At 43.1% G+C, this 26,635-nt stretch overlaps 1 protein-coding gene across 1 annotated transcript; it reads right to left on the bottom strand.

Moving 5' to 3' along the window:
* Window positions 1-288: 288 nt before the first annotated feature.
* Window positions 289-19,730, bottom strand: LOC136477404 (BEACH domain-containing protein C2-like). Its single transcript, XM_066475555.1, has 27 exons — window positions 17,809-19,730; window positions 16,623-17,410; window positions 15,434-16,108; window positions 15,032-15,169; window positions 14,538-14,642; window positions 14,279-14,392; window positions 14,030-14,106; window positions 13,680-13,761; window positions 12,764-12,865; window positions 8,802-9,134; window positions 7,517-8,136; window positions 6,806-6,890; window positions 5,616-5,810; window positions 4,539-5,087; window positions 4,312-4,455; window positions 3,647-4,102; window positions 3,153-3,301; window positions 2,880-2,949; window positions 2,701-2,784; window positions 2,567-2,623; window positions 2,413-2,481; window positions 2,241-2,327; window positions 2,018-2,134; window positions 1,657-1,806; window positions 1,468-1,528; window positions 1,269-1,389; window positions 289-931 (listed from the first exon to the last, which is right to left on the bottom strand). The coding sequence occupies exons 1-27, from the start codon at window positions 19,478-19,480 to the stop codon at window positions 868-870; spliced, it is 7,164 nt and encodes a 2,387-aa protein (XP_066331652.1). The 5' UTR covers window positions 19,481-19,730; the 3' UTR covers window positions 289-867.
* Between the last annotated feature and the right edge of the window lie 6,905 nt (window positions 19,731-26,635).

Here is a 26,635-nt window from a genome sequence, read left to right as displayed (position 1 = left end):
ATGACAAAGTGGTGTATCATATAGATGCGGAGAAAGATGACATCAACACAAGCCTCTTAAAGGACAGTCAATGAATATGTTCTTCCTGTTAGTTCTTATAAAGCGAACAGTCTAAACATAGAAATCATATTCCAAGGATCTATTTATCATAATAGAAAGTAAAAGGACAGACATTAAAGCAGCTTAAGTGGTATTTGGAAACTATCCTTAAACATGGTAAAATTATCTAGACCAATCCTAGTAAAAAAGCATCAGGCACGATGATTGAATTAGTGATTTAAAGAAGGCAGGCTGGCAGTGGATATGAATGATATTGCAAAAATTAAAATTTAGATAAATGAGTGAGTAGAAGGCAAATGTAATTACATGTGGAAACATAATAACTCATAGGTTTAGAAGATGGATAAATGATATGGGGGTCTCTAAAATTCCTCTACATGGTCGTAAATATACATGGACCAGCTCCTTCACTAATGCTTCCCCTACACTTGTTCGGTTGGACAGAATGTTCTGTATACTGGATTGGGAAGAGCAGTTTCCAGGTTGTCTCCTACAGTGTGCTGCTTCTAATGATTCAGACCACTGTCCCCTTATCCTTGGGCTGCAGGATATCATTGACTGCAAGAAAAGCTTTCATTTCGAAACTTTCTGGCCCTCTCTATATGGCTTTCTAGATGTGGTGAAGGATGCTTGGGACACTGTACAGCCTAGGAACTGTCCACTTGATACTCTTGCTTTGAAACTTAAGGCAACTGCCAGAGAGTTACAGAGCTGGAGTCAGAAGAAGTTTGGACACTTCAAGTCCCAATTGCTTCTGGCAAAAGAAATCGTCCACCAACTTGATATTGCTCAAGAAAGCAGGCTTCTTCAACCTAATGAATTATGGCTACGTAATAATCTCAAGAAGCATTCACTGGCGCTAGCATCCCTGCTGAGAACAATATCAAGACTCAGGTCCAGGATAAATTGGCTAAAGGATGGGGATGCCAACACGAGGCTATTTCACCAACATGCAAGATATAGGAAAAAAGAAGAATTATATCCCCAAATTGCATGTAGGATAAATTGGCTAAAGGATGGGGTCGTCTTTTTGTCTTTCTTAACCGGTAATCCAGTGTCCATGTAGTGGTGTGTGTGTGTGTGTGTGTGGGGGGGGGGGGGGGGGGGGGGGGGTGGGATTCGGGTCTATGTTTGACTCTCTTTTCTTCTATTAATACAATGATACGCAGCTTTCCTGCGTGTTCGAGAAAAATAAATAACTAACATACCCAAATATTAGATCGATCCATTCATGCAAACGTGTGGAGACATGATCACTCTCGAGAGCTTTCCGATGCATATGTATAAAATCAACAGCATTTTCAGCCCAAGGAGGCAGTGCTACAGAGCCTGCAATAATACTCAAAACATTAAGGGTTTCAGTTTCACTGCCTTATCTGTATCTATACAGACTGAAATGAGACTCACCTAGTCTTCCACTTGAGTTTACATTAGTAAATACCTCAGGAAGGTAAAACATCTCTGGAACCTAGAAAGATACCCACATAATCAGATTCCTGTAGAAGATTCCAAATAGACTTCTGAACCAAACAATGCAGAATGCACAGTAACCAGTGGAAAATACATCCAAGAAGCACATGTTTCACCAAAACTTACTAGCTCTTTTACATCATTCATGCCCTCAAGAACACTGTTCCATGTTCCAGCGATATCAGAGAATGCACAATCATCATGATCAAACTTGGCACCTTGCAGCTGAGCATAGAGGATACTAAAAGGTTCTATCCTGGCAAGATAATACAATACCTGCAATAGTTATAATACTAATTTTCAATATCTTTACAATGAAGCAATACTTCAAAAGAATCATATACACAAGATATGCCAATCAACTAAAGAATGGTTTGTTACTGAAGAGCAGTGAAAGGCTTAACAATATCTTAGTCCCAACTCCGAACAAAAGGCACAAACAAACCACAATCAAACACGAAAGCATAGACATATAAGAAAGATGTACCGTGTCAGGATTGGAATAATGTGAACCGTAGTGAAATTTTGGGATGATTGGATCCTTGAGACTAGAGTAATGGTCTTGGAATTTCTTCAACCGTGCAGGATTTAGTGCACCAATTGGCTGCATAGGAAATTATCAAGTATACCAGTGAAGCAAATGGAAACACAGGACATGCTATTATTACATGGAGAACCCAGACTATCAAGGAAAGGGGTACAAGATTTACCTTTGAAAGATCTCGGTATGTGGACGGACTTTCCAAATCCAAGGTTTTGGACTTGTAATCTGCTATTACCCATGGAAAAACAGGATACTGCAGAAAAAGGTATTGAACATAAAGAATAGTAGCAAAAATTATTACATTTTGGACTGAGAATCATGTAGTAAAAAAAAGATGCCTGAGTAATGTCGTTGTAAGTGCGGCCAGCGAGAGTGTTCAGTTCCATCAAATATTCAAAATTGCTAATCTGCACAAGCAAAATATACTCAGATCTTGATATCTAACACAAAGGGATGTGCTGCTGCAGAAATGAAATTATTGTGTTCATGTACCTCCCATTTAGCCCAGCGCTCCATCAACTGTGTCTGCTTGAAGATTTGCTCAGGTCTCTAAAAAGAACATATCAGATTAGTGGCTCTGAAAGGACAAGAAACCTCCTGGTTTCAGAACTCCACTGAGCACTTACTTGGGTAGCAAGGAAAATGTCGTTCAAATAAGGAGGTTTGGTGTGAACAATGGCCCGATAAGCATGTGTACGTGATCCTATATCCTAGATAAAGTTCAGATACAATTCCAAAAAGGTTATTCACCTATAACATGCATGAGGTTCAAACAAGTTGGATTAGAGTCTCATAAAGGATGTACCTCGAAATCAAATAAAAAGTTTGACCTGTCTACCATAAATAATTCCAAAGCGCTTTGACGTAGTAGATATCTGCAGTAATTCATTTAAATCAGTGTGGCACAAAGAGAGCTAAGCAGTTAGTGTTAACTACTTAACTCTATAATGTAGAAATATATGAGCAGGTAACAGATGATTTAAAAACTAAAAACATTTCCATTAACTAAATCTTTTCCTTAGAAAATCATAACCTAACAAGTTCCAATATGTACCAGACGGTAAAAAGAACCATTTACCTTCTACTATAAATCTGATGAAGTGAAGATAGGAACCAGCTCCGATCTCTATCTTGCTGATCATATTGGCCACTAGTGGATACAATATCATCCATGTAACTGTCACTCATATGCTCATCAACTATGAAGTTAATCCTCTTTGATGTGACCTGAGAAAAAGATTACAAACTAGGGTTTAAGATATCCATTAGCATATTGAATTAGGAGATGAAATGGATTAGTAGGACAGAGAGCACAAGAGAAAGACTTGTGATAGTAGCTAAGCTCATTAGTGAGATTTGATTATCATGCTGTCAAGGTAAATAAAAATAATTGTATATATGCATAAGAGATTGGTTGTCATATGCTCGTGTTTATTTAAACTTCAGTTTTAATTAGATTTAGATGTCATTATCATTAATGATGAGTAGTAATGACACCAACCAGAAGTTTGTTTTAGTACTGACATACATGTAAACTATACAGTGAAAGCACGTACATTAGAACACACTTACTTGGAAGGTTCCTCGTACAACCTTCAATGGCCGAATCATCGTTGAAGGAAGTTCAATAATAATTCGCTCATTATTAGTCTTGTAACCAGGTGTAACTACTGTGGATCGAACCAAGTTGCGAACACCAGAAAAGTCAGAACTTCTTGAATCTATTGATCCTGTAAAAACCTGATCAGGTGTTGATGAATCTGTCAGTTGATCATCCACACTGCTGCAGATATTCTCACTTTCTCTCTGTTGTTCATGTCCTTCATCTACTGTAATCAAAGAACTTATTCGAAGAACACTAAGTAAAGAGTCTCCATCTTCTGAGTGGCATGCATCTGCACCATCACAAAGAAACTTCTGCTCCCCATAATTAACAGAAGCACCCAAGTGATTCAACCAATTGTAGTTCCTTTTCATAAATCTTCTCATTCTTAACGAACTTTCCGTTAAGTCTAACTTCCAGAAAATCTGTGTGACAGAAAAAAAAGGAAAGGCACAAAAGTCAGAGATAAGAAAACAGAATTCATGCATGTCATTTAGCTCTATGATGCAATTTTTTCCTGAATGAAAAAAAATTGGTTCAACATCATCATAAAGCGGTCAGCAAGGAGAATTGTTTTTCATAATAATGTAGTATAACAGGGAAGTGTAAAGGAAACACAGAACTGTGACCATACACTATCAGGGCTACAGAGGAGTTCTCCAAAAGGTCCGTAGAGTCTACTTGTCTCTATCAAGCAATGAAGAAGATGTCGCCATGCCCGAAGTCCAATAGACATGCAACTGCGGTTTAATATTTCGACTTGTGTTCGCCTCTCCATCTGCATGCCCAAAAGTTGCCTCAATGATGCATAGCAATTTCTAAATATCAAGAGTGGATGCGTTCCATTCCATAACAACGTACCTCAACTCGCTGCAAATTACGTGCTAACGCGAAACTGGAAACAAGAAGTGCAACATATTTGTATGAAAGGGCAGAAAAATCTCTTCCTGAAACAGACTTTGAGTCAGCAGACTGCAGACACTCCATCCACGCAGCACCCATAGCTTCAGATATGTTCCACCTTTGGGCTCTCTCAATATCACCAGCAGACCTCCTCTGTCCTGAAGTAGCCATCGCTACAGCACTAAGACCCCTTCTTGAACCAATCTTCGAAGTACGCTCAAGGTCACGAGCAGCAGCCAAGGCTGCAGCTTTTGCCGCTGCTTTGTCCTTTGGTGCTGATGTAGGCAAGCTTGGTGTAGTATCTATAGGCATCTGAAAACTTGAGAAAGTGTGCAATTTAGCTGCTCTACGCTCAAGCAATGAGGTGTCACGCCTGCGCAATTTATTGGTTGGTGGTGCTATTGTTTCTGTCCCAGAGGCACCAGCAGCAATCATGGCCAATGCCATTGCAACTGGTGGAGAGGCAAAAGCAGCAGCCCAGGCAGGTGATATCATTGCAACACCAACCTGAGATCAAAAAACATGAAACAAAAATATCACCATGAACAGATGGGCTTTTGAAGAAAAACAGTGGTGAGATCTTTATCCAATAGAAAAACAAACTTTACATAAAAACCAATGTTTTTATTAAAAGTAGCATGTAATAGTATCACCACTTAAATGTTTATGAAGACTTAGGCAAGCATCCCGTGAAATATTTCAGAAATAAAATACAGATAGCAATACTGTGAGAACTGATAAGTAATAAGTCCTGTAAAACACACAGTTTCAAGAACATGAAAATACAAGATAAACAAGTTGACCAGATTCAGAGTTTCCTTTGCAAAATTAGCTTTTTCAGAAAGCTCAGAGTTTCCTTTGCAAAATTAGTTGTTTTCAGAAAATTATATGATCCAAAAATAACGATTCTCCGAAATAACTTGCTAGAACTTCTAATATGCACTAGTACCAACAGTCACTGATACAATATGAGCACAAGCACCAGGCACCCTAAGTTAGTCACCCTTGCATGAAATATAAAGTATTAACTTTTACCTCAACAGGTGAAGTGTCTGCTGCCGAAGCCCAATCATCAACAACTAGTGGATTTTGCACATCTGGAGATGTAAGCTCGTGTATACCAGCCAAAACAGAACGATATCTTTTCAGGACAGCTACAAATGGTGGCATGATCAATCCAACATACTTTTTCCTCACTGGTTTTCTATCACTGCTTACAGCATGCCATAACTGTTATGATACATAAATTTCATGAGCAATGTGGGCTAAAGAAAACTTGTTCGACTACTGCTATAAACAACCAATATCAACAAACAGATAGTAGCAGAATAGAATTCCATGAGTTTAAAAGGCCTAACACAGAGAACCTTACTTAGACATTCTAAAATGCAAGCTATGTTTTGATATCCTACAGTGCACGATATGATTATCATAGATCATAGAGGCGCTGAATAAGCATAGACAAACATTCTTCCTTAAAATCAAAGGAAGCTATAGTGACAGAGGAGTAGCATTAAACATCAATTTCAGATATACAACATATGTTTTTAGAGTTTAGAAACACAGTCCATGGTACATGCTGTGTATCAGGACAATTTGATTCATTCAAAAGAGAACAAACAAGAATAAAAAAATACAAGAGAGATTACGAGTGATAGTGATGTTCCTTATATTCTATGTTTCATACAAGACGAAAATAATTCTAAGGTTAACAGAAAAAGATGAACAAACAGCTTTTATGCAGGTCACATTGAAGCATTAAAACACTTTTATTGATTCGTCCAAAACAGAAAAGTAGCTTAATAACATACTCCCTCAATCCCGGAGTGATAAACGTATTTTGATTAGAGAAAAGTCAAACAACATAAATTTTGACCATTAATTTGTCTTACTATATGTTGACACTTGCTAAAGAACCAATATCATCTCAGAGGCACTTTGAATAGAAATCCATTGATACAAGTTTCATGGCCTAAACTTGTATATAATTTGAATAATTGGTCAAAGTTTGTAAAATTTGAATTTTCCCTGTATAAAATATGATTATCATTCCGGGACGGAGGGAGTATGATTCATGGCACTTTAAGAAAATAATTATGATTAGAAAAAAATGTGACATCATGTGCTGACTTCAATAAATTATTCAAGATGGAATGAGAGCACTGGAAACTGATATCTCATCAGATGGAGATCTATTATTCTACGACAATGATAAATAAACTTACCTCTGAATAAAGAATAGAAGAAGCAACCAGAACTCGTTGTCTCTTAGATTCAGAAACTGGCATATTAAGAATAGGGCCGAGCACTCTGTTAAAAGAGCAAGAACTCCAAACATAAGTGAATATATATATGGCTACAGAAAAAAAGAAAAAATATTTAATAAAAGGTAACTCCAGAATATGACTAAACACTGAGAATGAGTGGGTTGTGATGTATACAGAAGTATCAGCACTAGCACCGAAGCTCAGGAGCGAGGCCAGGAATAGATTAGGCCCCGGGCTGATCCAGCATTGATACATGTTCAACTGATCAAGTCCTTTTTAACCTTTGACTTTTGCACAATTTTTAGTGGATTCGATTGAGTTTTTGGCCTTGGACCAGCGCTGCAGCCAGTGTAGCCCACTAGCCCTGGCCCAGGCTCCGCCACTGCCAAAACTCGTTTTTCCTAAATATTCGTAAACATCATGCAACATAGAAAATGGCATTGGAGACAGGTCCCCATGGACCACTTGTCAGCTTCACACTGGACTCTGTTTTCCAATTTTTATGAGGTGTTACTAAACTCTCTTTATTGTTTTGTTTTTTCATAAGAGTACCCTGTGAAGTAGGGACTTCGATAATTTGAATGAACAGCAGCAAATTACGACCTCTACATCATATCTCTTTTCATGTACATTGATTATTGTGGCTACAAGATAGCGAATAGATTGTACCTCCACAAAAGTGCAGCTGGACGTTTTCTCATAGACGCACTGGAGTTACCATCAAGTCCCAGCATGCTTCCAGTTTGACAGCCTAATCCTTCTGAAATCACATTCTTCATGCTAATGTTCCTCATGAAAATGTCATCTTCCCCACTGTCATCCTCCCTCATTGAAACAAGGATCAACCGGAGCATGCAAAAAAATGGCTGATCACTATCTAACAACTGATTAAAGGCACCCATAACACCCATGCCAGGCCCAAATCCAACTCCACTATCAAGGCAACCACCAAGTCCAGAATCTAATAGAAGTGCCTGCAGCATCGCAACTGATTTCTTTACTAATGGAAGTTCAATCCAGTTTCCATCGGAGTCCTTCTCAAGAACGGACTTCCATGACACCCAACCACTCCCCCCACCACCAAACACATTAGATTTGGGAGGGATGCATACACCATACCACAATCGGGTTCTGTACTTCCACCCTTCTGAAAGATCCGAAATACAGCTCCCATAAGATACAAATGCATGCCTGACCGATCCATAAGGCTCAGCTGCTGCTGCTGCTGTTACACGTTCCATCACTTCAGCAGAAAGTTGCCCATTTGTATCTACCGTAGAAGCAAGAACCTGGATATTTTTTGACAAAGACAATAGCAATATAGTAAGATAACCTTCAAAAGAGAATACGAAGATTATTTCAAAAAAAAGAGAATACGAAGAGTAACCAAAAGTGAGCGAATGGCTACCATCTATTAATTAAAGTCATTGCTGCAGTAAACACAGTATTCTTTTGGATTACATTTATGCTTGTTGAGTTCCAAAACTCAGTGAAACAGAGCAGCCAATGGGCAACACAGAAAAAAATATAGACAACAAAAAAATCAATGATACTAAGAACAGTATACTACCATAAACATATCATAAGATAAGCTACTAGCTACAGACATTCATATTAATCAAGAACCTACAAGCTGCAAACAGGGTTTTCATTATAATGCAGCCTCTTCAGAAGTTCATGTTTGGTTCCCGTAATGGCTAAGGGCCTTACTGATTACAAGGTTAAACAAATAGTATTGTTTATTGCTTCATGATAAGTTGGTCCTTGAAGTTGGACTTCAATCATCTATTATATATTCCCTAACCAAAACCATAGTGCTTCTTACAAACTAAAAATATTTAGAATGACACCATCTCATCTTGCAAATTCACCAATACTCAGAAAATAGAAATAAGTTTGGCATGTAATGATTTAACATGCTGAAACATTGGAAGGCCATTCTAGATATACATACATCAACTGGAAGACCACCAGCATCACTGGACAAAGACTGTCTTGAGCCCCCAGCTTCCAAATGCTCACTGCCAGTTCTACTCAATGAATTTGACCTACTGACAGCTGATGAAGCCATTGAAGCAGGTGAGGCAGCACTATCAACAAAACAGGTCATGAAAAATTGTTGACTGCGTGACCTCAAATGATCTTCCACAAGCATCAGCAGAACAATTGCATTCTCAGCCAAAATTACTGAGACATTGGCAGCTTTCTCTGCATGTACTTTTGTTTCTTTAGGCACTAAACCCTCCACTGCAACACCAGCTGCAGCAGCAGCAATCCCTTCAGTTTGCTGTAAAGACAAATAGTAAAAAAACATCATTGATGAACTGAGTTATTAATTTCATAATTTTAATTAACTTATGATACACCATTTGTTATGTCATAGTACTGAACCGTGAGACATCAAGAAGAGTGTAGGCCTGTTACAGCCTCGGGACCTCAGGGCGTAGGGGTGCGAAGGGGGAAGCTGAGGCCTGGAGTCCCGGCGACGGATCGGCGGCGCCGTGTTCGGCGCCTGGATTGTCGGACGATGAACAGTAACGCGAACAGGGCAATGCCAAAGAGCAAGAGAGAGGTAATCTCAATTCTCTGGCTAAACTTTATTAAGCACAATAGTTCACTACTTATACTCCAATCCTAACAACTTTCAGCTAATACAAAGGGATAACAACCAAATGACTCAAAGCCAGAAAATCTCCTAAACTTTAGGATCTAGCAACTGACCTGGCTGGTGACCGCGCCCTGGCCTAGCTCGGTGCCTTGGCCCGCCCTTGGCCTGGTCCCCAGCTCAGCCACTAGCCCTCTTCTTCCTTGTGTAGACGTTGCCTACCATAACATCTCTCCCCCCCCTCGGGAAATAGCTCGTCCTCGAGCTGGAAGGAGGGGTGCGCGGCGCGGAACGCGTCCACTAATTCCCAAGTAGCTTCGGAGGCCGGCATGTTCGCCCACTGGACCAGAATGTGCCAAACACCACGCCGGAGGCTGGAGCGCAAGACCCGTTCTGGTTGCTACAAAAGACGACCGTGTTGAAGAGGTGGCAGAGGTGGTGTAGACGCCGGAGGATCTCCACAGAACGGCTTCAGGACGCCTACATGGAACACATCATGTACACGGGCAGCCTCCGGCAACTGGAGCCGATATGCCACCGCGCCGATGCGCTCCAACACTCGATAGGGCCCAGCGTACTTGGGTCCAAGCTTGCTGCGGCTACCAGGAACAAGTGACTGGGTATGGCGATGCAGCATCCGAAGCCACACCCAGTCACCCACGGTGAACTCCAGTGGCCGATGGTGAGCGTCGTAGTGACGACGGGCGTACTCCTGTGCCTGGAGCAAGAGAGCGCGTACCTCCTGAAGGAATTCGTCGCGGCTGGACAGGAGGGCGTCGACGGTGTCCGTGCGCGCGGATCCCGGCTCATAGGGCAGCAGCGCTGGAGGGGACCGGCCATAGACCACCGTGAACGGCGTTGTGCAGAGTGCCGAGTGGAACGCCGTGTTGTAGCAGTACTCTGCCCACGGAAGCCAGTCGAGCCAGTCGAGCCAGTCCCGAGGCCGATCCCCGGTGATGCAGCGAAGGTACATGGCGATGGTTTTGTTCACGGCCTCGGACTGACCGTCTGTCTACGGGTGGAAGGCGGTGCTCATCCGTAACTGGACGCGTGCCCGCCTGAAGAGATCACGCCAAACGTGACCGGTGAACACCGGATCCCGGTCGCTGACAATGGACTCGGGGAACCCGTGCAGGCGCACAATGTCGTGGAAGAATGCGCGTGCGACCGATGATGCCGTGTAGGGGTGGCCGAGCGGAATGAAATGGGCGTACTTCGAGAACCTGTCAACCACGGTTAGAATGACGCTCTTGCCGTGTACCTTGGGCAGTGCCTCCACGAAGTCCATCGCAATGTCCGCCCAGACGCGGGGCGGTACCGGCAATGGCTGGAGAAGGCCGGCTGGGTGCAGCGCCGACGTTTTGTTCCGCTGACAAGTGGCACAGGAGCGGACGAAGTCGCTGATGGTGCGGCGGTCATGATCGAGGGTGAAGTTGGCGCGGAGACGTTGGAGCGTTTTCTGGACGCCCTCGTGGCCAGCCGTGTGGGCGAGCTGCAGGACGTCGGGAAGGACAGCCGAGGTGCTGGGGACAAAGACACGGCCTTTGTAGATGATGAGGCCGTCACGGACGCTCCAGGTGTCCCCGTGGTCACCTGCAGTGACGGCGTCACGCCGGGCGCGTAGCGCATCGTCGATGGTGAGCTCCTGGCGCAGCTCGTCGTAGAGGCTGAAAGCCGGTAACGAAATGGCCTCCAGGAGTGGCGCCAGGAGAGGCTCGTCGCCGTCGCGTCGTGACAGAGCGTCTGGCACGGTGTTGAGCCGGCCGGGATGATATTCGACCCTGAAATCAAAGCCAAAAAGCTTGCTGATCCACTGATGTTGTGGGATCGTTGACAGCCACTGATCCAGCATGTATTTCAATGCGTAGTGATCGGTGCGCACTACGAATGCGCGCCCCCACAGATATGGGCGCCAGTGACGCACAGCTTGCACGAGTCCGATGAGCTCGCGCTCGTAGGCGGCCACTTTGAGGTGACGCGCGGCGAACGGCTTGCTGAAAAAGGCCAGCGGTCCGGCGCCTTGATGTAATACAGCACCGAACCCTGAGCCTGAAGCATCACAGTCCACCACAAAGTCCTTGCTGAAATCTGGCAGGTGTAGGACAGGGGCAGCAGACAGGGCGCTCTTCAGGGCGGCAAACGCCGCGGTAGCCGCCTCGGACCACTGGAATGCGTCTTTCTTGAGAAGCTGGGTGAGCGGGGCCGCAATGGTGCCCAAGTCTTGTATAAAGCGCCGGTAATAGCCTGCTAAGCCTAGGAAGCCGCGCAGGCCACGCACTGATCGTGGCTGTGGCCAGGTCTGGACTGCCTCCACCTTGGCCTCGTCCATGGCCACACCGTCTGCAGAAATCACGTGGCCCAGGTACTGGACTGAAGAGGCGGCGAAGGCGCACTTGGAGCGCTTGAGGTGCAACTGGTGGTCTCGCAGGACGTCGAGGACTGTACGGAGGTGCTGCAAGTGTTCGGTCCAGGAGGCGCTGTAGATGAGAATGTCGTCGAAGAAGACGAGGACGCAGCGGCGCAAGAAAGGCTTGAGGATGAAATTCATCAGTGCATGGAACGTCGAGGGCGCGTTGGACAAGCCGAACAGCATGACCAAAAACTCAAAATGGCCATGGTGAGTGCGGAACGCCGTCTTGGCCACATCTTCAGGGTGGACACGGACCTGATGGTACCCGGACCGAAGGTCCAGCTTCGTGAAGAAGCGGGCACCGTGCAGCTCGTCCAGTAGTTCTTCCACAACCGGAATGGGAAACTTATCCTTGACTGTGGCTGTGTTGAGCGCCCGATAGTCGACACAAAACCTCCAGGTGGCATCCTGTTTTTTGACCAGCAGAACCGGTGCCGAGAAGGGGGATGTGCTAGGGCGGATGATGCCCTGCTGGCGGCGCAGTAGGCACTAGTGCAGTGGAGGCGGGCGTGGCGGTGGTGGCGGCGGCGAGGGGCGCGGAGGAAGCGGCGGCGGTGGGAGCGACGGGGGCCGAGGAAGACATGGTCGATGATACCAGGTTGTTACAGCCTCGGGACCTCAGGGCGTAGGGGTGCGAAAGGGGAAGCTAAGGCCTGGAGTCCCAGCGACGGATCGGCGGCGCCGTGTTCGGCGCCTGGATTGTCGGACGATAAACAGTAACGCGAACAGGGCAATGCCAAAGAGCGAGAGAGGTAATCTCAATTCTCAGGCTAAACTTTATTAAGCACAATAGTTCACTACTTATACTCCAATCCTAACAACTTTCAACTAATACAAAGGGATAACAACCAAATGACTCAAAGCCAGAAAATCTCCTAAACTTTAGGATCTAGCAACTGACCTGGCTGGTGACCGCGCCCTGGCCTGGCTCGGTGCCTTGGCCCGCCCTTGGCCTGGTCCCCAGCTCAGCCACTAGCCCTCTTCTTCCTTGTGTAGACGTTGCCTACCATAACAAGGCCACTGCATTAAGAGTATCTAACAAACATGATCTATAGTAATATCGCTTTTTTTAGCGGAATCTCTAGTAATATTGTTGATGATGGAAATGCCACAACAATATATTACTACTGCGCTGACACACAATCATGCGCTGAAAGGAGTTACCAATACAGCTGTTACTATGTTCAATCGAGTGTCCATGTTAACTGAAAAAATTCAGGCAAGTCTTATGATATCAATTTAGTAACAAGCCCATGCTTATGTCCAGCCTAATTTAGTAATCCCAGGCTCCATCATGAACAAAAGCTTACTCCAGTGAAGGATGATTTAGAATGTCTAAGAGGTTGTGTCATCTGCAACTGCTGCTTGATCCTAGCCGGTACAATTAACCTTTTTATCTTAATTGCATAAGCAGTGATCCTTCCATTTTATAACAAAAAAGGACCAGCCTACAAGGTTGCAAGGGCTTACAAGGCTCAACTAATGTGTAACCTCTTGTACTAACTTCAAGAGTTAGCTTGTTTCACATATGTGCGCAGCAAACTGGATGAGATACACCAACAAGATAAAGCCTAGGAGGCTTGGACTATGCTTTATTATTTCCCAATTTTAACAGGATCCTACCAAAACAGGAACAATAACTCTATACAGATTCATTAGATGAAAAAGAAAAGAAGAGTCAAAAAGGTAGGATCCAGCAACAGCAAAATATATCACCACAACGCACACAAATTCCTTGGTGGAACACTACATATAAAATATAATAAATTTCAATTGCACGTATGAATATTCAATAACATTCGCAAAAGAAGTAACACCTGAACTTGAAGCTCCTGGGCAGAAAAATTAAGCAGACTACCCAGTAATCTCCTTTTGAAAATTGGTAATGATTCTTCGCGCCTTAAAAAGAACAAAATAGCACAAGATATCACTAAGGTGGTATTAGCATTACATATTTCTTAACAGAATAGGAATATGAAAATCAATAAAAAAGATATCAGCTTGAATTTGATCTCAGGGAAAGGTACATGTGTACTCTTGGGGGAACAAAAAGAATGTGATAACCGATGAACCACAAAAACTACATGCCTAGAAGATTAAAGAAAAAGCGCAGGATGCAGAAACTACATAATTAACTGGAAAACTTGGTAAGCATCTTATTGTTTACCTAATTCTTTGGTCACCGGTGCTAGTTCCTCCAACCATTGAAAGCCATTCTGCACAATGTATTGTTGCCTCTACATCCTGAAATATTGCCACATTACAAAGGGTATAAGGCTACAACAAAGTATCCATCTCAAATAAGAGTCTGGCGAATGAATGAGCAATCCCAAGCAGAAGACTACCGCAAAAAAGGAAGTTTTGATCTATAAAATATGTTACTTCTGAGTAGAAACAAGATATCAAAATATCTCACCTTCCACCCATCTTTTTTTCGCATTGAATGCTGCAACACAACAAGTAGAAAATTGTGTACTAGGTCTTCAACCTCACATATGCTTATAGCATCTGAATCCTTGTTGTCCCTCATCTGCACACCAGTTTATACATCAGAATCTACAGAAGTGAACAGACAAAAATGGAGAAAGTAGAGAGTACAACTGTGAGCTCTTAAAGTATGACTATTACAACAACAACAAAAAAAACTTTGATTTTTCATCAAAGAAAAATATTACCTCATGATTAGAAATCAAAACTTCCAATATCCATTCTGGCCACTCGCTGATGGAAGTCATTGTACTTCTGTTCTTGGCGTGACTGCAAACCAAATATAGAAGATCCTGAAATAAGGTAGAAGGGCACCATGAGTGATCAAACAGGAGGAGGAATAAGGGATGCCACAAAAACATATTGATGTAAAAAAGGTACCATCAAGTTTTAATTAACAGAAGGCGAAATAACATATGCGTGATTTTTCTGTTGCACTTTGTGCATAACACCCATCAAGGGGCATATGTGTTCGGAGTAGCTGTGATATTGATCTTAGTCTAGTGCAGTGTGACCCAAATAAAGATATCTGGTTTATAATGCAATAAAGAAACAAAGCTTTACAAGCATATTACATGTAATAAAGTCAAGTTATTAACGTCAATAAACATCAAATTCACAAAAAAAACATGGAGAAAAAATATTAAGACAGAATACAGTCTTAACAAATCAATAAATATACCTGAATAACACAAGCTTGGAATGACCTTGATGCATATGGAAGAGAACGAAGTAGGACTACCAAAAGTGGAGTGTGTTTAAAATGGTATCCAGAATCATGCAAATTTTTTAGGTTATCTTTTGATGAAGAAACATTGATCTGCATTCAAGAACACAAACATAAATTTAGGAAGTCCGGAGGAAAAGCAGTTGCACTTAAAATTCATAGTGTGAATCGGAGTTAATTAAACTCGAATAACTTTTATATGGAAGTCATGCTTTTTCAAAAAAAGGTTCTAGGATGTTTTACTTATTCAAGTACTTCCAAGATAAGGAAAAAAGGCAATCATACAGACCCACTACTACAGTGCTCGTACATATCCTTTACACATAACTACATAATGCACCTGAAAAACACCCATACCACTGAAGAAATTAATGCCCTGTAGACATTTCTGGTCATAAGCCTCCTTGGGGCTGCTTGGAAAGCTTTCTGCAATGCAAAGAGCAGTAGAGACACTCTGTCTTCAAACATTGTATTTCCTTCTCCATTAGAGGTAGTCAGAAAACCACTTGGTAACTTCGGTCTTACAGTAGGCGAGGTAGAAGTCAGGTGGCCTGAAGCAACTAAAGCACCCAAAACATGGACTATCCCAACAAGAACTCCATCACCATTATCAATATTTTGCACATTGTCAGAGATATTTGGGACATCCATGCCACCCAAATTCTTTAGAAACTGACCCTTTAATAGGCACCATTTGCTAGTAGATTCAAGTCCAACTCCAGTTTCATGAGAGGTGGGTTCATGATGCTGCACTGATTGAATCTGATGATCCTGGCAGTTTGTTTCACCACTAGCATTTTTAAATTTTGAATCCTTATTGGTAAGCTTAGAAGATTCATTCCACGAAGCAGAATCATGTGACACATTACAGCTATGGACAATATTGTTATCACCAGATTTAGCTTCCCTCTGCAAAAGAACAAGTAATGCTTCTACTACTCCACGAGAAATGAAGGACTGAGCAAACGTGTTGGCTCTAGAAGTGTTCGGGTGCACAATCAATCTGTAGATGAGAAGCAATACCCTAGCAACCTGCCAATGTAGAACATTACTAAAATCATAAGAACCATATCTTAACTTATACTTAAAGAATGTATACAATGTGATTAAGAGCATGGGCTCAGCGCACATCTCAAAAACTAAATGATAACACATTGTATATTGTCAAACCATAAATATCAAAAGGCTTTAGAAACAAATTATTTTTGCATCTGAAGGGCATATTGTAGATCAAAATCAGGCAAAGGTTCAATTAAGGCACCACAAATTCCTCCTTAGAACTTTATACTATTTACTAAGACAGCACATCTGGGTGTGACGTACTCCAAATGTCTGAGACATGAAATGTGTTATGAAACTATGAAGATCCAAAACTTGGGTGTGGGAGAACCAAGTATTTCCATGCGTAAATATCAAGATGAACATGAAAAGGTGTTGGCAGAACTTTCACAAGAGTAGTTTCTGCCTTTTTCTCGGATAAGAGTAATTTCTACTTTACATGTGGCAAGTAATATTGTGCTAGACTGCCAGTTCCAAGTGCAGTTACCTGGTTAGGTTGTGGGCAGTCAACAACAAATCCAACCAAACAACGAACATCATCAGAAGCCAATGTAGAAGGTGCTGCTCCTATCAACAGTTCAATAACAACCAAAAGCTCATCGACCAGAGCATTCACATTTCCTAAAGGTCTCTCGTTTCCAGTAAGTGTGAAGGTATCAATTGAATCTGCTTCATGAATTACCCAGTAACACCTTCTGCATCCATCAAGAAGCATTTGCAGTGCATTTGCATCACGCATGCAAGTAGATTCTGCAAAAACCATGTCTGCAAGTGAAGAGAGAAGCTTTTTCTGCAAAATATAGTTGCATGAACTCCACATCTTCAGGTCCAACAGCAAAGTGCTAAAGAGCTGCACCTTTTGACCATGATCATTTCTTTGAGACTGACACAAAGATACAATTGCAGTAACAAGCTCTTCATCACTCAGTATCTCTTTCTTCCCACTTTCAAGTTTGGATAGTGTGTCCAATACGTAATGTAAAACTTGAGATAGAAGCTCTGGTCCATGAGTACGGTATAACTCTTCTTTATTTCCAGGATGTTGAACAGCCACAGAAATGATCCTGAAAATAGGAACAGAAAGAGATGCAGTAGCAAGAGACGATGACAAATCACCAAGTATAGGTTCCAGGTTATCCATCTCGACATTGCTCACAATCACTGGTAATAATGCCATTGGACCCCCATAAGCCAATGCCCATAAAGATTCAGCCGGACGCACACGATTAGAAATATGAACCATGCCAAGAACTTCTGCAGGTCTTCGGTGAGTACCTAAGATTCAACGTAAGGTACCATCAGCAGTAATACTTCTAAACCAGCCCAAGCACTTGTTTGTTATCATTGCACAACATATGTTTTGGCACCCATTAGAATACCCTGGTCATAAGGGCTAACACCATGTTATTAAAACACCTTTTCTTTTAATTAACATGGGCATGATTAATGCAGGACTGTGGAAGAGAATTTTATTTACAGTGTGATAGGTAATAGCCCAAGAAAAATATTATGGTAAGCTCAGAATTTCAGAAACATTGCATCAGGATGACCAAGTAATAATCAAGCTCCCCAAAAATCAAAGAGTTCATGAGTCTCAACTATCATTTATCAGGATGGGCAATGAAAGCAACGTGAACATAAGAAAAGAAAAAAGGAACATCTTGAACACAGACCTGTTGAGCCAGAAGGTGAAGCATCAGAACAAAACCGGCCATTGAGCAGGATGGGATGATAAAGAAGATGTAAGCTTCCACCGATCTCAATATCAAGTGTATAACCATCCTCTGCAGTTTCCCTAATGTGGTTACTTGTAGCTTTCCAAGGAAAACCAGCGCCGTTGCCGAAGCTGGGAAGTGCATCTCCTCCCCTGGAAGCCAGTCGACTCATTCTCTCTGGCCCAATAGGCTCGGTAAATATATAAATAGGTCCCATCTCTGCAAACAATGGACACTGCCGCCGCCGCCGCTGAAGGCCGGCGATAGTTGGTGATGGATTGGTCCCAATGCAACAAAAAGCCAGTGGTTTCACGATGTGTGGGGGCTCAAATGGACAGCTTTCATGAAGGTCCCCATCCACATACAACCGCAATTCACTGTCAGCCTTACCAAGCAAAGCTTGTTTGCTAGAGTGCTCCAGACCAACAAAGTACCAGCACCGTGGTTTGAATTCATAAGTGAAATGGAGAGAAGCCTTCTTCCCCTTCCCAGCCCCACTTTCCACAACTAGAAACTGGTCATTGAAATAGGCCTCAATACCATGGTTATCCGAAGTAAGGAAACTGAAAATCCTGGGCATGTGCTTTGTCCCTTCTCCTGCAAGCGTGCAGGCAGCAGCCGCTGCTGCTGAAGGTGATGACTTCCCAGATGCAGATGCTGCAGCGGCCGTAGCTGTGTCAAGTGAGGCTGAGAAGGACTCTACGTATATCCATGTGGCAAACCCAAAACCATTCGAGAATGGCCACCGGTTCTCCTCCGGGGCGAGCAAGCCGGAGCTCTCCCCGTCAAACTCGAAGGTCACCGCTGGACCTTTAGCCTCACTGCTAGCCACGGCGTTTTCCAACGCTATAGTCAGCGGCGTGGCCCACCGCGTGCCGAGCGCCTTCTTGATCAAAAGGAGCCAAGAATGCAAGTCCCTGACACTGACAGAGTGCCCACCCAACACCTGAATGCACTGCACAAGCGGCGTCCCGTCCCACTTGCTGCACTGACCCATTCCGACGAACAGCTTCTCTGCGACGTCCAGGAGGACTGCGAGGAGGCCCGAAGCCGCGCACATGGTTCGGTTGCGGGTGCAGGCACTGAGAGTGGCAAGGAGGCCACGGGTCATGCGGGTGCGCGGCGACGGCTCGACGCCGAAGGGGAGGTATGGCACCAGCTCGGCCGCTATCGCTGCAGCTCGCGAACTGGACATGATGCTGGGTGGCAATCCGGTGGCCGCGCCGATGCCGTCGCCAGCGCCCTCGTCGAGTCCATCCACGCCGCCCATGGTGACCATCAGCACGTCCACGATGAAATGCGAGACCTCGCCATTCTCCTCGGAGACCATCTCACGGAGGCGGTCGACCCCGCCGCCCATGATCACCGCGTCCACGGCGCGCACCACCTCCTCGGGCACGTCCGACGGCACTACCGGTGCCAGGCGCCTCCGCAGCGGCGGGGAGGGATCCGAGGGGGCTGCCTGGGAACCGGCGCTCATCTCCGTGTCCGACACCTCCTCCTCTTCGACGGTGTACGCCTCGTCGTCGAAGGAGCCGAGCGATTCGTCGGCGAACCGCTCGTCGACGCCGTGCTCCCACGGCGCGGGCGGCGAGGCATCGGACATCTCGCCGGTGTCCTCCTCCCCCATCTCAAAAGCTTACTTCATAAAGTTTGAGAAAAATGTGAGGAATTGGCGAGTCACTGGAGAAATGAGGAAGGATCAAACACAATGGCGAAAAAAATGGGGTTCTGGAGACGACGACGAAATTGTGGGAAAATTATGCGATTCTTTTGGTCGAAAATTTTGCGATTTGGGTATGAGGCCGGTGAGAAACGGTCGGTGTTTTGGGGAAATGCTCGTCCGAGAATAATGGTGGTGGCGCGGTGCATGGCGTGGGAGTGGCGGAGGAAGAGAGAAAGAGGAAGCGGCCGAGCGGGGAAGGCGAAGAAATGGCATCGCTGCGGGTGCGGGTTCACTGGTCGCGGCCGCTTTTTAGCTAGGCCTGCCTGTCAGTGGTTTCTTGAATCTTGACGTGGCAGGATTAGCGAGCATTTTGGACTGCACCCCTCTGTGTAAGCATGTTTGTCTCCCCGCCCACAATGCTTTGGCCGTGCTACTGGACTGATATAAGTACTGTTTTTCTTTTTCGAAACAAATCAGAACAGTGTTTTAAGGGCATCTCCCAGAGGTGCACACCATCCAAGAAGATGACTAGAGGAGGTGTCGGACACGGAGATGAGCACCGCGCGCGCCTGGCCTGCGGAAACGGCCGGTTTCGAGGGCCGGAAACGGTACTCATATTTTCGACTGTTGTATTTGAGACCGAATTCGTTTAGTAAAGTTTAGATTTGTTAGTATTTGAGTCTGAATATTTAATATCTGATATTGTATTCATATTTAAATATTTAAATTATATATTTACGATGTTGATATCCAATTATATCCTATTCGACATAATTAATACTGTCCATATTCAAATCTGAACCGGACAGAAATATATCCGTCCGTATCCCATTCGTTTTGCCTACCGATTTCTGCGTTCATGTGAAGCCTGACCGCGGGGTCTCCGTGCACGCACAGTGCCCGGCGACGGATACGCCAACCAAATAAGCTTTTGTTCTCGCATGGAGAGAGCCTGGCTGAGGGGTGGTGCAGGCAACCATACTTCCTTTTATATCTTTTCTTGTTTACAGAAATAGAGATTTTGGTAAAAAAAACATTTTTCAATGGTCTCTTTAATTGAATATCTAAATATATTCTGGATTTTTCGCTAGCCAAAGATAAAGAACAAAGACATATAAGATATACAAAAATTGTTAGAGAATACAAAGAAAACATATAAAAATGGCATTCTCTCTTGTTATCACCATAACAAGACAGCTTGTTTGCATGTTGCTGCTTGCCTATATTTTCTTGATTAGCTAATAAAATTCCCTAAGCGTTGCTGGGTGACTTCAGAAGAAATTTTAAGTTGAAGTCTAGTTGTAAAAAGTCACATTCACTTTAGCACAAAACAAAACTGAGATATTTTAAAAAAAAATTCTAAAGAACTTAAAGACACAATTCAATTATTCTGCTATATTTGTGGAAGAACACAAGTGAACATGCATGAGCCGACTCCCTGCTTTCATGAACCAATATAGGAAGAATCTTCGCATTAGTACTTTGGTCTACCGAGCTTAAGGAATGCGTTGCGTTTGAAGAAAAAAAAAATCCTGATTTCTGAATACATGATGCTGTCCTTGATAATTGCTGCACATTAAAAATATGATGAGTTAATACCATTAGGCCTATTAAAATCTTGATTTGGTTTTGTTAATTAAGTGACAACCATAGATAGATTAATGGATTTCATGTGAGATGAATAGGTGATTACTCCACAAGTTAGGTGAACACAGGGGCGGATCCAAGGGTATTCCCCAGTATTTCCGGGAATACCCAACTATTTTGCTACACTTTTATATGTATGTGTATATACTCATATGTATAATGTATATTGGTGTTAATTCGCTATTTTTCGAGTAGAAATTCAGCCCACAACTAACTATTTGTCGCCTCCTTTTCTTTCCAGCTACATGCATTGGATTAAAACCTATGCTGCTATGTATTGGATGTTTTTTGGAAGTGGGAATACCCAACTTCAAGATGCTGGATCCGCCACCGGGTGAACATAACATTACGACCATGGGGCAGAGATGACATGTGCATGTGTTGAGAATGCTCAACTAGTGAAGAGTTGATGGAGATGAGATGATCAAGGGATGATCAAGCTAGGAGAAGCATATTGAAGATATTTTGGTAATTGTGTGACAACTAGTGGACTAACATTTTGTCTAAGTGTTGTTTAAGCTAGGTGAAGTCCACACTAAGGTGGTGAGCAAGGCTAAGATGGATGAAGGGTGATCAGTCCAAATGGAGCAAGCTCACGCTCCGAGAGAAGATGAAGAGGTGAAAACAAGCTTGAAGGCGAAGGTATATGTTAAGGGTTTTGTTTTTGATGGACGAGACGCAATAGAGTGTGTGGTCGAGTTTAGTATAGATAGTCGTACTATTGAGAGGGGAACTCTAATGCTTAAGCGATTATCTAAGTGCCGCTAGGTGTGAACTAACTTTGCATATGTATTGGACCTAGTGACGTGATGCGATGCAAGTAAAAAATGTTTTTGAAAAGCTAACTCAGTGCCTAAGGTGAAGAAGTTCATATTGGAACATATCGGAGTCAGCAAATTTGAGATGCTTGTGAAGTTTGTGACTTAGTGCAGATTTTCTGCACTCACCGGGAATTTCGGTGCCCCTGAAGAGAGGTTACCGAAGAATGCATTACAATGTTGGGAGTTCACTATGACTAAGGTTAAGTACCGGATTTATCCAATGTTTACCATTTGAATGCATCGGATTAATAGGGCGAATTGTTCACTCAGAAGGAGATTTGAACGCGGTCACCGGATCTCCCGATGCTTATCACCGGACTTTTCCGGTGATGGCTATAGGAGCTTTCTGTGTAACTACCTAGACGTTTTGGCGTCACCAGAATGATCCGGTGCCCCTTACTGGAGCATGCACTCCACTAGCCATTGCAGCCCAATGGCTAGTTTGACTTAACTGTAGCGCGAGTGATGTCACCGGAATTATCTGGTGTATGGCATTATTGAAACATCGGATAAAGCGTTGTGAGGTTTAAAGCCTGGATCAAATCTGAGTTGTTCATTCTTTTACCGCTTGTTACGATGGTGCATATTTGATGGGCACCAGACTTATCCCGTGTCTATGTAGACAGCCCACCAGTAAGCTTTCCAATGTCTAGTTTAGGTGGAGCTCTATATGTTTGTTTTGGCAGAAGTCTCATGTTTGGTTTTGTTAATTGAGACAACTAGTGGACTAAGCTTTTGCTAAGTGTTGATTAAGATAGGTGAAGTTCACACCAAGATGATGAGCTAAGCTAGGAGTTGGATGAATGTTGATCAATTCAAATGGAGCAAGCTCACAAGATGAGGTGGTGGAAACAACCCAAGGGCAAAGGTAAATATTAGGGATTTTGTTTTCACACGACCGAGACGCAATAGAGTGTGTGGTTAGGTTGAGGATAGATAGTTGCACTAGTAAGATGGGAACTCTAATGCCTATTCGATTATCTAAGTACCACTAGGTGTGAACTAACTTTGCATATGCATTGGATCTAGTGATGTGGTGAGATGCAAGTGAAAAATGTTTTTGGAAAGGCCAATTCAGTGCCTAAGGGATGTTCATGTTGGAACATATTGGAGTTAGCAGATTTGAAACACTTGCGAAGTTTGTGACTAAGTGCAGGGTTTTTGCACTCACTGGATTAATCCAGTGCCTAGGGGGAGTCACCGGAGTATGCAGTGCAATGTTTTAACTTAATCGAGGCTATGGTTATAAATTTGGTGCACAGCCACTATCTACCCCGAAATAATAGCGGGCACTATTCACATAGGGGGTTTTCACAACAGGTTCACCGGATATCCCGGTGCTAGGCACCAGACTAATCCAATGGGAAAATCAGTTCTAGAACCTCTGGGGGATACCAAATTAGTTCGGTGGTCCATTGTTCAGTGCACACCGGAGCATGCGCTCTACTAGCCGTTGAGAGCTCCAACAACTAGTTTGGTCTTAAGGCAACACGCGGGGGAGCCATCGGATTGATCCGATGCTGGTACTTTATGAAGCACCAAAGCATGTGGTCCCCAGTTTAAATCTGAGATTAAATCCTAGTTGTTCGATCATGTAATGCATCTTTAGGTGGTGCTGGTCCAATGGGCACTAGATTAATCTGGTGCCTATGCAGACAACCAACCAGAATGCTCCCAATGGCTAGTTTCTTGGGGCTTCTATATATTTATTGGTCGGCACTTGGTGAGCCCTCTTGGCATTCTAAGCATTCCAACACTTGTGTAAGCCTCCAAGAACACCTCACACTCATCTCTTTGCTAGTGATTGATCCAAATTGAGATTGAGAGAGCTATAGTGCATTTGCTTTGTTGATTTGCATCTAGTGGCACTAGTACATAGATTCAACCTTGGTTTTCTTGTTACTCTTGGTGGTTGCCGCCATCTAGATGGCTTGGTGGAGTGGAGATCGTTGAGGTGTTGTTGGTGATTGTTGCCACCTCCAATCGAGCAATTATAAGGGGCTCTTGTGCTCGTCTCTACAGGAGATCGCAAAGAGCAACTCTAGGGGAATGCTCGTAGCTAGTTGTTTTTTATTGATCCTTGTGGCACTCAAGTTGTGGGTCTAGTTTGAGTGGCTAGTTTGCGCGTAGTTTGTCACATTGAGACTCACCATAACATGAACATAGGTTGCTGGCAAGCAACAAAACCATGGGGATAAATCGTGTGTGCATCTCTTGCCCTTAGTGGTTTGCTATTACTCACTTGCATTACTTTCATATCTTGTGTTTGTGTAGTAGTTGTTTGTAGTTGTAGTCCACTAGAGTAGTTGTAGTTGAGTAGCTAGCTTTAGTTACTTAGCTTGTTTAGCTCTCTAGTGTAGCTAGCAACTCATGTTTGGTGTTGGGACATAGAGTAGAACTCAATTGCTACTAGAATTGTGCAGGGGCTTGCTTGGGTGAACTAGAGCTAGTGCAAGTAGTGGCTATTAGGACCATATTTTGTACTAACAACTTGCTCTAGTCTTGTGCTTTTCGTAGATAAATTATTATAGGCTATTCACCTTCCTCTAGCCATCTATATCCTATTAGTTGGTTGGCTCCTGGTGAGCTATCTTGGCATTCTTCTAAGCATTCCAACACTTATGCAAGCTTTCAAGAACACCTGACACTCATCTCTTGTTTGTTGATTGATCCGAATTGAGATTGGAAGAGGCATTTGCTTAGTTGATTTTCATCTAGTGACAATAGTTTATTGTTCGAGGCTACGGTTTTCTTGTTACTATTGGTGGTTGCTACCACGTAAACGGCTTGGAGTAGCGATGATTGTTGAGGGGAGTGTTGGTGATTGTTCTCCATTTCCGATCAGTGATTTGTGAGAGCTTTTGATCCCACATCACAGAGTTTCTAAGGGATACTCTAGTGGAATGCTCATGGCTAGTTGGTGTGCTTCTTGTGCTTGATTCTTGAGGCACCCAAGTTGTGGGTCTAGCTTGAGCGGCTAGTTATTAGCGCTCGAATCATCACATTAAGACTTGCAACAACGTGGACGTAGGTTGCCGGTGCCGGCACGCAAGCAGCAGGACCACGGGAATAAATTGATTGTGTTCATCTCTTGCCCAATTCGATATTGGTCTCCACTTGTATTTCCATTCTTTCTTTGCTTGTTGGTAGTTGCTTGTTACTAGTAGTAGCCCTCTAGTTAGTTGTAGCTTTAGTAGGAGAGTAGCTAGTTTAGTTGCTCACTAGTTTAGCTAGTTAGAGTATCCTTGTTTAGCTAGTAGATAGCTCTTGTATGGTGAAGTGAATTAGTATAGAATTCAATTGTTAAAATTGTGTAGGGGCTTGCTTGGGTGAGATAGAGCTAGTCAAATAGTGACTATTATGATTTGTTATTTTACTAACTACCTTGCTCTAGTGTTTGTAAGTTTATAGAGAATTTTTTATAGGCTATTCACACCCCCCTCCTTTAACCATCTAGATCCTTTCAATTTTACGGCACTCCACAATCTTGGATGCTCGGCGAGGAGAGTCAACAATGCCTTGATTATAGCTTAAACTCTTAAAAGCTATCGAGAAGAGAGGGCTGGATGAGCAGAGTGGGTCAGCAGGAGGCAACCTGGTTTAGGGGAAGAAAAATGAAGGAGAATGGTAGAGATATTTGGGCTGTGCAAAAGAGTAGGGAAGCTGGGTTTAAGTTGAAGATAATTGTGAAAATAAGATACTTCTCAAATAGGTTTCAAATTTGATCACAGATTTTGGCAAAAAAGACACAAGCACTTGAAAATGTATATGGACCCTTTCGAAATATTTTCAGCATAGGTATTTGCAATTCAAGCATGTCGAATTTTAACGTGCTGTACATTTACAAGTTTTAGTGAATTACGATGCGGCAAAACAAAGAGTGTTACAAAATTTGTTACCGTAAGACACCATTCTGCTGACCCATTTGCACACATGCATTGGTTTCGAGTTACGCAAAAACACAACTGTACTTGTGTCTGTGATAGGTGTCGCATTTGCCCGTGGTTGGAGACTAGAGTGTGACGCACGAGCATGTTTTCGGTAGGGCTCCTCCTAAAATGTTTAGAGGGCTCCTCTGGCTCCTCCGCACCATCGAAGCCAGAGCTGAAGTCCTGTCAACCCCTGCAACTGGAAGAATACGGCACAAATTCTCGAGCAAATTAATGCTAGTTTTTTGCTTTTGAGTGATGAAATTGACCCTATCGTATAGTTCTCCATAAAAGTTGGTTAATTTTAACTTTTGAAAAGGCTTTTCTTTGTGTGGTTGTCTAATTCTTTTAGAAAAGCATTTATGGCGGCATGTTCAAATTTCTATGTATTTTTTCAGCGAGTTTCATGAGGATTGGGGGTGAATGATAGAATGCCAATCTTATTGGCAAGGTATTTTTTTTTTGGGGTATTTATGAAGATAGAGAGCACAAATGAAACTCAATGGAACTTGCACTGACCTTGATTCGTTTAATTTTAATATTCATTTTCGAGTGTGAAAACTGCATTAATGAATATATGTTGCATTAATGAATATTAAGATTAATTATATTATATTGATTAAGACCAACAATTAAAAGGACTATTTGCAGCAATACACATACGTAAGACCAACAAATAAAGCATCTTACGTTTAGCAATTCGGTGATTAAACTAGGGTACA

The sequence above is a fragment of the Miscanthus floridulus genome, chromosome 8 (assembly GCF_019320115.1).
Source record: "Miscanthus floridulus cultivar M001 chromosome 8, ASM1932011v1, whole genome shotgun sequence".
Classification (NCBI taxonomy): domain Eukaryota; kingdom Viridiplantae; phylum Streptophyta; class Magnoliopsida; order Poales; family Poaceae; genus Miscanthus; species Miscanthus floridulus.
Note: the sequence above shows the minus strand (reverse complement) of the source record. Positions and strands in the feature narration are given on the sequence as shown.